General features: G+C 40.2%; 1 protein-coding gene across 2 annotated transcripts in view; it reads left to right on the top strand.

Moving 5' to 3' along the window:
- RLF (RLF zinc finger) overlaps positions 1-10564 on the top strand; it is an 83155-nt gene extending 72591 nt beyond the window's left edge. For both annotated transcript variants that reach the window (XM_023221247.2, XM_023221248.3), the window contains 2 exons: positions 884-1025; positions 5439-10564. In XM_023221247.2, coding sequence (XP_023077015.1) covers positions 884-1025; positions 5439-10094 — 4798 coding nt within the window. In that variant the 3' untranslated portion in view covers positions 10095-10564. The remainder of the gene's footprint in view (positions 1-883; positions 1026-5438) is intronic.
- The last annotated feature ends 2999 nt before the right edge of the window (positions 10565-13563 follow it).

The following is a 13563-nucleotide window of genomic DNA, read 5'->3' as shown; positions in this document are numbered from 1 at the left end:
CTGAGGCAGGAGAATGGCGTAAACCCGGGAGGCAGAGCTTGCAGTGAGCTGAGATCCGGCCACTGCACTCCAACCCCGGGCGAAAGAGCAAGACTCCGTCTCAAAAAAAAAAAAAAAAAAAAAAAAGAAGTGATAACATTCTTTTTATTTTCACTATTAGCTTTCCTTGCATTCACATTTTACATTCTCATTAGCACTTCTATTCTTGGCATTTTTGAGTTTCTAATGCTTTTTTGCTTGAGTGTTTTATTCATTAAATGTTTTTGTTTAATTTATTATTTTCAAGCTTTCCTTTTGTTTCCATGATAAATCTTTGTGAGATTCCTGTATTTTAGCCATTTCCAAAAAGTGCCATTTTACTTATTTCACTGGAAGTATTTAAACATTCCAAACTACAGGCTCTAAGTAGCATCCTGGTATTTTAGATCTGGAAAGGGCCCTTAAGATCACTGTATAGAAGTGTACAATTAGAGTATCCATTTGTTGTATATATATTTCGTTGTTAGTTTAGTGATGTCTGATTATCTCTGCCCATTAGGACAGGGCTTAATTCAATCAGTATAATAATTATCAGTGTGAAGGATAAAACCTTTTAGAACAACATGGGATCTAAATAAGTTTTTTAAAAATGTCACCATAAAGGAAGTAGTGTTTTGTTTTTATTTTTCCCCCCAAACACAAGAGAAGTCAGGGAATCATTATGGAGGATTCTTAATATTTTTACCAGTTTGGGAGAAAGCAGTGGTGAATATAGATAGTTTTTAATCTAGTTTTTGTTTTCTCTACTGTCAGCTTTCTACAGATCAAAAAATTGGGTTGCCGGGGGCAGGGCAGCAAATATCAGTTACTTTAAATGTTTTACTGTGATCTTCTTTTTTTATAGGGAACTGACTCTCTTTTGGAGTAAACTGCAAAGAAGAATTGACCCTTCTTTAGATACTTTTTTGGAGCGCTGTCGTCAGTTTGGTGTCATAGCTAAAACGCAGCAGCATTTATTTTGCCTCATTAGAGTTATACAAACTGAAGTGAGTACTTTATGCCTTCTCTGCTAATTGTAGCTGGAGGAAAGAAATGCGTGAGAAGATAATGTCTCAGGAAATTCCCTTTAGATAAAGGAAGATAAGAAATAATGGGTTTTAATAAGATTAATGGAATTGACCACATATGACTGCTTCTCCAGATTGACTTCCTATAATCAGAAACAAATTGATGGCCAAACAAGTTAGGTGGTAATTATTTCTAATTACTGTGAATGAAGTTGTGTCTCCTGTCACATTAAGAACATTTTAAGAGGCCAGGCACAGTGACTCAAGCCTGTAATCCCAGCACTTTGGGAGGCCGAGGCGGGTGGATCACTTGAGCTCAGGAGTTCGAGACCAGCCTGGCCAACCTGGTGAAACCCTGTCTCTACTAAAAATACAGAAATTAGCCGGGCATGATGGCGGGCGCCTGTAATCCCAGCTACTTTGGAGGCTGAGGCAGGAGAATCGCTTGAACGGGGAAGGTGGAGGTTGCGGTGAGCCAAGATTGCACCACTGCACTCCAGCCTAGGCGACAGAGTGAGACTTGGTCTTTTAAAAAAAAAAAAAAAAAAAAAAAAAAAAGAACATTTCAAGGTAACTATAGAACTTGCCCATTTAAACAATTACTTTATAATTGGCCGTTAGAACATTTTGTTTTGTTTAAATCTTTAATAAAGGTACTAATTTTCTATTGTTGAATAACATATCATGAAAATGAATATTAAAACAATGTCCATTTTTATTAGTTCAGTTTTATAAATCAGAAATCCAGCACAATGTGGCAGGATTCTCTTCTAAGATTATCACATTGGCTAAAATGTAGTTGGCTAGGCTAAGTTCTTATCAGAAGCTCTGTGGAAAATCCACTTCAAAGCTTGTTCTTATCATTGACAGATTTCAGTTCCTGTGATTGTAGGACTAAGGTCTCTGTTTTCTGGCTGGCTGCCAGTCAGGGTCTGTTCTCAGGTCCTAGAAAGCTATACTCAGTCTTTGCGTCTATTTTCTTTCTTTCGTTTTTTTTTTTTTTTTTTTTGAGACGGAGTCTCGCTCTGTCGCCCAGGCTGTAGTGCAGTGGTGTGATCATAGCTCATTACAGCCTCAAACTCCTTGACTCAAGCAGTTCTCCCATCTCAGCCTCCAGAGTAGCTGAGACTACAGGCATGTAGTTTTTTTCTTTTTTGGCGGGGAGCAGTGGTAGATACAGGGTCTTGCTTTGTTGCCCAGACTGGTTCTCAACTCCTGGCCTCAAGCAATTCTCCCACCTCAGCCTTCCAAAGTGCTGGGATTATAGGTGTAAGCTGCCACACCTGTCCGCTTGAACCTGGGAGGCAGAGGTTGCAATGAGCCGAGATCACACCATTGCACTCCAGCCTGGGCGACAGAGTGAGACTCTGTCTCAAAAAAAAAAAAAAAAAGAAAGAAAGAAACAAAGGTTAAATGACTTGGCTACATCCTATGTGCGCTTGCATCAATGTGCCAAGTCACTCTTGATCCCTCACCTTCCTAGTTTAAGACCCACCAGTTTCTTCAAAATTCAGCTCCACATTCCATATCCTAATTCAAATTTATTCACTACTCCTTTCAGTAACTTTTTGGCCTCTCTGTTCAGAATATATAATGGTATTTCTGGTTACTTTTCTTTGAAAAGTGTTAGTGATTTTTCAAATGTTACCATCCCAACCAGATTAGGCTGTTGAAGAAAGAATGGCCATTCTTTGCTGTCCACCTCACAGTCTTCCAAAAGGAGTTAATAACTTGTGGAGAACCTGAATTATTTTAAAATTTAGCTGACTTTCCCCAAGTCCTCTCTGCTCTTACTTACAAATGATAAACTTGTATCACATCATCCTAATAAGTCAAGAGACCCATGGTCTAGTCCTGTGGAGCCACTGAAGCAACATGGCCTGTTTACTTGGACTACATTCCAAATGAAAGGGAGAAACTTCTATATTCTTTAGGCCACTACTGTTGTGGGATGTCTGCCATTCATAACAGAACCAGATCCTAGCTGATACAGGCTAAGTAATGCCTCTCTTTCAAAAAAGCTAGTCTTGGCTCGTCTGAAAGGTAAACAGTTATCTCAATTGATTGTTCACAGTCAGTTATGGACTGAACTCTGTTCTACTCTTTTTCCCCTTCTCACTATTACACTTGACTAGTTTTAAAGGAAAAAAATGTTGGAGTCTCAGTTTGCAAGGGCTTCTACACTCACTCACTCCCTTTCCACCTACCAGTCCATATCTCTTCTACTCTTCAGGCCAAATTTTTATTTTATTTATTTTATTATTTTATTTTTTTTTGGAGACGAAGTCTCACTCTATTGCCCAGGCTGGCGTGCAGTGGTATGATCTTGGTTCACTGCAACCTCTGCTTCCCAGGCTCAAGGGATTCTCAGTGCCTCAGCCTCCTGAGTAGCTGGGACTTTGGGCCTGCATCACCACGCCTGGCTAATTTTTTGTATTTTTATTAGAGATGGAGTTTTGCCATGTTGGCCATGCTGGTCTTAAAACTCCATGCCTCAAGTGATGTGCCTAGCTCGATCTCCCAAAGTGCTGGGATTACAGGTGTGAACCACCGTGCCCGGCCTAAATGCTTTTAAGTCCTTGCTCGTCTGCTCACTAGTCAATGACACTGGGCAACTTAACCTTCTGAGTGTTGGGGATATTTTGTCTATAAAATGAGGATATGTGCAAAAAAGTTTATTACAAATAAGTGCCTAAGTTGTAGTAGGGGTTCTGTAAATCAATGACAGTGATTTCTTTGTGTTCCCAGCATTTAAAATGAATGATGCCCAACACAGAATTAAATGCCTGGCAAATTGTTGACTGATTTAAACAGTGGAATTTACTCCGTTATTTTACATCGTATTCTGTTGAACAGTTACAATGTGCTAGCGTTACTATTTCATCTTTATAACCTTAGGAGGAGGAAAATCTGGCATTACCATTACCGTTATCATTTTACCAATAAGGAAACTGAAGTTTAGAGGTTGAGAACCTGTTACTTGTTGTGAAGCTGGGGTTCAAAGGCAGTCACAGTCTGATTCTAAAGTCTCTGCTCTTAGCAGTGCGTTTTAAGCCACTCTGACATATCTTGCTTTTCTTTTTTCATGTCATTTTCACATTTCAGCCTCTCAGATAAAAAAGAGTTATCTTGTATGTACCAAGCTTTTATCACATATGACCAGGTCTTCCTAATTTTAAACTAGTTGCTGAGAACCTGCTGCCGTAGCAAGATTTTCTGATTTCTCTTTTCTCCCTGGAAAGCTGAGATTCAGTACACCTGTGATGGTGATGATAAATTACTAAATTCTTTCAGGAGGAAATGGAAAGAATCATTTATTTTATCTTTAAAGTTTTGAAAAATCCAAGTGTTCATGATACAGAGAATTTTTTTTTTTTTTTTGAGATGGAGTCTCACTCTGTCGCCCAGGCTGGAGTGGCAGTGGCCGGATCTCAGCTCACTGCAAGCTCCGCCTCCCGGGTTGATGCCATTCTCCTGCCTCAGACTCCCGAGTAGCTGGGACTACAGGCACCTGCCACCTCGCCCGGCTAGTTTTGTGTATTTTTTAGTAGAGACAGGGTTTCACCGTGTTAGCCAGGATGGTCTTGATCTCCTGATCTCGTGATCCGCCCATCTTGGCCTCCCAAAGTGCAGGGATTACAGGCTTGAGCCACCGCGCCCGGCTTTTTTTTTTTTTTTTGAGACGGAGTTTTGCTCTTGTTGCCTAGGCTGGAGTACAATGGCGTGATCTCGGTGCATTGCAACCTCCACCTCCTGGGTTCTTTGAACATCAGCCTCCCGAGTCGCTGGGATTACAGGCATGCACCACCACACCTGGCTAATTTTATACTTTTTGCAGAGACAGGGTTTCTCCATGTTGGTCAGGCTGGTCTCGAACTCCCGAACTCAGGTGATAATGCCTGCCTCGGCCTCCCAAAGTGCTGGGGTTATAGGCATGAGCCACCGCGCCCGGCCAGAGAATTTCTTAAATTGAATTTAATCTTAGACTCACATCTATACCTGTGTTTCCTGTTGCTGCCTTTTTAAACACTGCCCCTCTGCTCAACATCATTCTATTTTGAATCCTTCAGTGACCTTACTTATCCTGAATTTCTTTGGATTCACATGCATTTATTGTTTATGCATTCGGGGTACAGATAAATTCCTTGAAAGTAAGGAACTGCTTTAACACACAGTGCCTAGTAAATGTACATTGTTCATAGTTGTAGCATCTAATTCAGTTCTTTGCATGTTGAGACAAGAAATATCTAAATGTATCTTTCATGAAGAAAGATTTAAGATAAAATTTAGGAACTCTAAAAGTTTTTACAACCTAAAATTTCGTATCAGTGAAAGTTATATAATCTTTCTGTATGCAAAAAAAAAATTTTTTTTATCCTGTTTTACTTACAGGCACAAGATGCTGGTCTTGGGGTGTCAATTTTACTGTGTGTCAGAGCTCTTCAACTCAGATCAAGTGAAGATGAGGAAATGAAGGCATCAGTTTGTAAAACAATTGCCTGTCTTTTACCAGAAGATTTAGAAGTTAGACGAGCCTGTCAGCTTACAGAATTCTTAATTGAACCCAGTTTGGATGGATTTAATATGTTAGAAGAACTGTATTTGCAGCCAGATCAAAAATTTGATGAAGAAAATGCACCGGTTCCAAATTCTCTTCGATGTGAGCTCTTACTAGCTTTAAAAGCCCACTGGCCTTTTGATCCTGAGTTTTGGGACTGGAAAACTTTAAAACGACACTGCCACCAACTTTTAGGACAAGAAGCCTCAGATTCTGATGATGATTTAAGTGGCTATGAAATGTCCATTAATGACACAGATGTTTTAGAGTCATTTCTCAGTGACTACGATGAGGGTAAAGAAGATAAACAATATAGAAGAAGAGATTTGACAGATCAGCATAAGGAGAAAAGAGACAAAAAACCCATCGGCTCTTCTGAAAGATATCAGAGGTGGCTTCAGTATAAGTTTTTCTGTTTGTTATGTAAGCGGGAATGTATAGAGGCTAGAATTCTTCATCATTCTAAGATGCATATGGAAGATGGAATTTACACCTGTCCAGTTTGTATTAAAAAATTTAAGAGAAAAGAAATGTTTGTTCCTCATGTGATGGAGCATGTTAAAATGCCACCAAGCAGAAGGGACCGCTCTAAAAAGAAATTACTGTTGAAAGGCTCTCAAAAGGGTATTTGTCCCAAGAGCCCCTCTGCAATCCCAGAGCAAAACCATTCATTGAATGAACAAGCCAAAGGAGAGTCTCATGAATATGTCACATTCAGCAAATTAGAAGATTGCCACCTGCAAGACAGAGATTTGTATCCATGTCCTGGTACAGACTGTTCCCGTGTGTTTAAGCAATTTAAATACTTAAGTGTGCATCTTAAAGCTGAACACCAAAATAATGATGAAAATGCCAAGCACTACTTGGATATGAAAAATAGAAGAGAGAAGTGTACTTACTGTCGACGACATTTTATGTCTGCTTTTCACCTTCGGGAGCATGAACAAGTGCATTGTGGGCCTCAACCTTATATGTGTGTATCTATAGATTGCTATGCTAGGTTTGGATCAGTAAATGAACTACTTAACCATAAACAAAAGCATGATGATCTGCGTTATAAATGTGAATTAAATGGCTGTAATATTGTTTTCAGTGACTTGGGACAGCTTTACCACCATGAAGCACAACACTTTAGGGATGCATCTTACACGTGCAACTTTCTTGGCTGTAAAAAGTTCTATTACTCCAAAATTGAATACCAGAATCACCTCTCAATGCATAATGTTGAAAATTCAAATGGTGACATAAAGAAATCAGTGAAACTTGAGGAGTCTGCAACAGGTGAAAAGCAAGATTGTGTTAATCAGCCCCATCTACTTAACCAAACTGATAAATCACATTTACCTGAAGATCTTTTCTGTGCAGAATCAGCTAATTCTCAAATAGATACAGAAACTGCAGAAAACCTGAAAGAAAACAGTGACAGTAATTCTAGTGATCAGTTAAGTCATAGCTCTTCAGCTTCAATGAATGAAGAGTTAATTGACACACTAGATCACTCTGAAACCATGCAGGATATATTGTTATCTAATGAGAAAGTCTTTGGGCCCTCCAGTTTAAAAGAAAAATGTTCCAGTATGGCAGTTTGTTTTGACGGGACTAAGTTTACCTGTGGTTTTGATGGCTGTGGTTCCACATACAAAAATGCAAGAGGAATGCAGAAACATTTACGGAAGGTTCATCCATACCATTTCAAGCCCAAAAAGATAAAGACGAAAGATCTGTTTCCCTCTTTGGGTAATGAACATAATCAGACAACAGAAAAGTTGGATGCAGAACCTAAACCCAGCTCAGATACAAACAGTGACTCCCCAGATGAAGGTCTAGATCACAATATTCACATTAAATGTAAACGAGAACATCAAGGTTATTCCTCAGAATCCTCCATTTGTGCTTCTAAAAGGCCCTGTACAGAGGATACCATGTTGGAACTTCTGTTACGCTTGAAACATTTAAGCTTGAAAAACTCAATAACACATGGCTCTTTCTCAGGGTCATTGCAGGCGTACCCATCCAGTGGTGCTAAGTCTCTTCAATCAGTTTCATCTATCTCAGACCTTAATTTTCAGAATCAAGATGAAAATATGCCAAGTCAGTACCTTGCACAGTTGGCGGCTAAGCCGTTTTTCTGTGAGCTTCAAGGATGCAAATATGAATTTGTGACCAGAGAGGCTCTGTTAATGCATTATCTTAAAAAGCATAATTATTCAAAAGAAAAAGTCCTTCAGTTAACCATGTTCCAACATCGGTATTCCCCATTTCAATGTCATATTTGCCAAAGGTCATTTACAAGAAAAACACACCTTAGGATTCATTATAAAAATAAACATCAAATTGGCAGTGACAGAGCAACTCACAAACTATTAGATAATGAAAAGTGTGATCATGAAGGCCCATGTTCAGTAGATAGGTTGAAAGGTGATTGTTCTGCAGAACTTGGAGGTGATCCCAACAGTAACTCCGAGAAACCACACTGTCATCCTAAGAAGGATGAATGCAGTTCTGAAACAGATTTGGAATCATCTTGTGAAGAAACAGAAAGTAAAACATCTGACATTTCATCACCAATAGGCAGCCATAGAGAAGAACAAGAAGGAAGAGAGGGCAGAGGTAGCAGGCGAACTGTTGCTAAAGGAAATCTGTGTTATATTTTGAATAAATACCACAAACCATTCCATTGTATCCATAAAACTTGCAACTCCTCATTCACCAATCTAAAAGGCTTAATTCGCCATTACAGAACTGTACATCAGTACAACAAAGAACAGTTATGTTTAGAGAAAGACAAAGCAAGAACCAAAAGGGAACTTGTCAAATGTAAAAAGATATTTGCTTGCAAATATAAGGAATGTAATAAACGCTTCCTGTGTTCCAAAGCTCTTGCTAAGCACTGTAGTGACTCTCATAACCTAGACCATACTGAAGAGCCTAAAGTACTTTCCGAAGCTGAATCTGCAGCAAGGTTTTCTTGTAACCAGCCTCAGTGCCCTGCTGTTTTTTATACATTCAACAAGTTGAAGCACCACTTGATGGAACAGCATAATATTGAAGGGGAAATACATTCAGATTATGAAATTCATTGTGATCTTAATGGCTGTGGCCAGATTTTCACCCATCGCAGTAATTACTCACAACATGTATATTACCGACATAAAGATTATTATGACGATTTGTTTAGAAGCCAGAAAGTAGCAAATGAGAGACTACTAAGGAGTGAAAAGGTATGTCAAACAGCTGACACTCAGGGGCATGAACATCAGACCACCAGGAGATCATTTAATGCTAAAGCTAAAAAATGTGGCTTAATCAAAGAAAAGAAAGCCCCAATAAGTTTTAAAACCAGAGCTGAGGCTCTCCATATGTGTGTGGAGCACTCTGAGCACACACAGTACCCCTGCATGGTTCAAGGATGCTTATCTGTGGTGAAGTTGGAGAGCAGCATTGTGAGGCATTACAAACGCACTCATCAGATGAGTAGTGCCTATTTAGAGCAACAGATGGAGAACCTTGTTGTTTGCGTTAAGTATGGTACCAAAATTAAGGAGGAACCCCCTTCTGAAGCAGATACTTGTATAAAGAAAGAAGAAAATAGAAGCTGTGAATCAGAGCACACAGAACACAGCCATTCCCCGGGTGACAGTAGTGCACCCATCCAGAACACTGATTCCTGTCATTCAAGTGAAAGGGATGGAGGTCAGAAAGGGTGCATAGAAAGCAGCTCAGTATTTGATGCAGATACTCTGCTTTACAGGGGAACTTTGAAATGTAACCATAGTTCAGAAACCACTTCCCTGGAACAGTGTAATATAGTTCAGCCTCCTCCTCCTTGTAAAATAGAAAATTCCATACCTAATCCCAGTGGGACTGAAAGTGGGACTTATTTCACAAGTTTCCAGCTGCCTTTACCAAGGATCAAAGAAACAGAAACTAGGCAACATGGTTCAGGGCAAGAAAACACTGTAAAAAGTCCAACCCACGTCCCAAAAGAGAATTTTAGGAAACATTCACAGCCCCGGTCATTTGATTTGAAGACCTACAAACCTATGGGATTTGAATCTTCATTTCTGAAATTTATTCAGGAAAGTGAAGAGAAAGAAGATGATTTTGATGATTGGGAGCCTTCAGAGCACTTAACATTAAATAATTCTTCACAGCCCAGTAATGATTTAACAGGGAATGTTGTGGCAAATAATATGGTGAGTGACAATGAACCTGAAGTTGACATACCTCATTCTTCCAGTGACTCTACAATTCATGAGAACCTGACTGCAATCCCACCTTTAATAGTAGCTGAAACAACAACAGTTCCTTCCTTGGAAAACCTGAGAGTCGTATTGGACAAAGCATTAACAGACTGTGGAGAGCTTGCCTTAAAACAGCTTCATTATCTTCGCCCAGTGGTTGTTCTTGAAAGATCTAAGTTTTCCACACCAATTTTAGACTTATTTCCAACAAAAAAGACAGATGAGCTTTGTGTAGGAAGTTCATAAGTAGCAGTTTTGTTTTAGTAACAGACTGGCTCCAACACTGCAACATGGGGATATTTGCCAACTCGAACAAAGGCTGAGAAGCAGCCACACCGTTGTTTAGGTAGAATAGGCTGTGTATTTACATGAATGTATAATATCTATGTCAGCAGTATTGGCTGAATCCATTAGCTCTCCAGTTGGTTTAATGATTGGGTTTTTTTGTTTATTAAAAAAAAAAAAAAAAGAACTGTACTCTTGTTTGGTGCTAATTAATACATCAAAATATACTGGGGCTTCCTTTTTCAAATTAAGTGTGCATGATTGTATATGGAACAAATACTAAGGTCCCAGGGTGGGAGGGTTAGGGAAAGGGATATGGAGTTCTTACTTGACTTGAATGTGCACCTGAGGGTGCTTTGTGTAATATATTGTACACTACAGCATCTTATATTTTTTGAGTTGAGTTTCAATAAATTACAATTTTTCACCCATTTGTTGTTTACTTATAATGAGTTTTCATGCCACATGTAAACCGAAATTGTACTTGTATTTTCTGAAATATGCCACTCACATTTTACCCCAGTAATTTTTTTATTATTAACAATCATTCAGAACAAGGTTTTTTTGTTTTTTGTTTGTTTTTTGTTTTTTTTTTTTTTAAGACGGAGTTTCACTCTTGTTGCTCAAGCTGGAGTGCAATGGTGCAGTCTCGGCTCGCTGCAGCCTCCCCCTCCTGGGTTCAAGTTATTCTGCTACCTCGGTCTCCCAAAGTGCTGGGATTACAGGCGTGAGCCACCACGCCCATCCCAGAACAAGGTTCTTTTTATCTTAAAATTTTTGTTTTTGTGGAAGAAGGTTCTGAGATTAATTAGCTGTGGGAGTGAAGATAGCTCCCAGAGGATGTCCAGATGTCCGAGTAGAAAGGAGAGGATATGCCAACCAGAACATGAAGGACATAGCAAATTCAGAGGGCATGTTTCTAGGAAACTACAAATAATTTGATATGCTGGCAATAAAAGGGGAACAAGAGAGTGACATCGTTGAAGAGACAGCATGAACTAAATCATGAACACTAAGGAATTTGGACTTGAGTCTATAGGCATATATCACTGGAAGTGTGGAGTGCTGACTTGATTTGAGGAGCTGAAATTGGAAACAGTAGACTTGAAGTAATTGAGGAAAGCTTGGTGAGTGTATGTACTGATGCAGCAGAGGGCAGAGTAGATGAGATTGAGATATTTAAGGAGACAGGATTTTGGGGGTTTAGAGAGTCAAGGAAAAGATTTGGTACTCATGCAACCATTTGAGGTAGGTATACAAAGGAGGATTGATTGATTGGGAAGATAATGGAAACCAAGGTGAGTTTGGCTTTTAGATGTGTTGAGTTTTATTAGACTGTGGGATGTCCTTTTAATACAGTTTTATTTCCTGTTCCTTGTGAAGTTTTCAACCACTTTCATTAGCTAGATATGAAGTGACTCAGACAACTAACATCTCTTTATCATCCTTGTGGTTAGAATTCCCCCCCCCCCCGCCCCCCGCAATTGAGTCTTGCTCTGTTGCCCAGGCTGGAGTATAGTGGGGCGATCTCGGCTCACTGCAACCTCTGCCCCTCCAGGTTTAAGCAGTTCTCTGCCTCAGCCTCCAGAGTAGCTGGGATTACAGGCGTGTGCCACCACGCCTGGCTAATTTTTTGTGTTTTTAGTAGAAACAGGGTTTCACCATCTTGGCCAGGCTGGTCTTGAACTCCTGACCTCGTGATGCACCCGCCTTGGCCTCCCGAAGTGCTGGGATTACAGGCTTGAGCCACCGTGCCTGGCCTATTGTGGCTAGATTTTCAAGATCTTTTCTCTGACCCTTAAACCTTATTTTCTTGTTTTGTCAGCTCTTCAGGAATTTCATTCTGTCACCTTACCCTGAGTCTAAAGCACGCCCATAACCAAGTCATTTCTTGTCTCAGATCCCAGTAGGTAACAGAGGATTCTGAGAAATTGGAATGATCTGAGTAAGACTGTTGAAAGAAGTGGCAGAAACAAGGATCTTAGAGACTGAGACCACTATTGTTTCTTTGGAATCCAGCTAATTCTTCAGTGACTTGAATTTCCTCACTTAGGAAGGGAGGGGGTATAGGTGAAAGGTCCCTTTTTGTGATTTGATCATGAGAAGCACCTGTAGGCCTAGTAAAAATTCCTCATACTAGAGAGATGGTTAGTCCAGAATAAGAAAAAGCTAATTTATCTAAGACTGAACTATATCCATTCAACCAAAAAGAACTTGTAGCCCCTGGAAGGACCAAGTGAGGCCATTCACAGTGAAATTAAACCCAGATTTTAAGAGCCCAATTAGGCCGCGCGCGGTGGCTCATGCCTGTAATCCCAGCACTTTTGGAGACTGAGGTGGGCAGATCATGAGGTTGGGAGGTCAAGAGCAAACTGGCTAACACGGTGAAACCCCGTCTCTACTAAAAATACAAAAAATTAGCTGGGCATAATTGCACACGCCTGTAGTCTCAGCTACTCGAGAGGCTGAGGCAGGAGAATCGCTTGAACCCGTGAGGTGGATGTTGCAGTGAGCCGAGATCATACCACTGCACTCCAGCCTGGGTGACGGAGCAAGACTGTCTCAAAAATAAATAAAATCGTTCAAGTACAAGCCTAAGTAATTGATCCTAAGATCACTGTCTATCCCAGTTAGAGCAGCTTGCATCATTTGATCTTTATTAAATACTTTTGGCTGGGTGCGGTGGCTCGCACCTATAATCCTGGCACTTTGGGAGGCCGAGGTGGGTAGGTCACCTGAGGTCAGGAGTTTGAGACCAGCCTGACCAACATGGAGAAACCCCATCTCTACTAAAAATACAAAAATTAGCTAGGTGTGGTGGCAGATGCCTGTAATCCCAGCTACTCAGGAGGCTGAGGCAGGAGAATCGCTTGGACCCTGGAGACGGAAGTTGCAGTGAGCTGAGATCGTGCCACTGCACTCCAATCTGGGCAACTGAGCAAGACTCCGTTTCAAAGAAAAAAAAACTTATGTTTAAACCAGCATGAATGACTATATGATAATACAGGGCAAAGGGGTTTTTTTTTTTTTTAGCTTGTAGTAATCATTTTAACTTGGTATCTCTGGAATTTGTCCCAACCCTGGCACAGACCTGAAAGCACTGACTTTGTTTTCAAAGCTTTTTCAATTCAAGAGTGCCTCCAAATGTTGAGTAGGAATGAAGACTTCCAGACGCTTCTATTCTTGCCTGTACCCAGAATTCTCTTGCTTCAGTGTTTTTCCCATTTTCATGAGCCCATGTATGAAAAAGGGTAAGGAACTGTGGAGAAGAAAGTTTTTTATTAGCCTTCCTCGGGGTATTCCATGCTCAATCTATCCTTTCTGAGTCCCAAATAGCCTACTGAGCTGAACTGCCTAAGACATAGTCATTCACCAAATATTTAAGTACACACATTTAAAAAGATACAGGCCGGGCGCAGTGGCTCAAGCC

This window comes from Piliocolobus tephrosceles, chromosome 1, assembly GCF_002776525.5.
Source record: "Piliocolobus tephrosceles isolate RC106 chromosome 1, ASM277652v3, whole genome shotgun sequence".
NCBI classification, from domain to species: domain Eukaryota; kingdom Metazoa; phylum Chordata; class Mammalia; order Primates; family Cercopithecidae; genus Piliocolobus; species Piliocolobus tephrosceles.
This window is presented reverse-complemented; position numbering and strand designations above follow the sequence as displayed.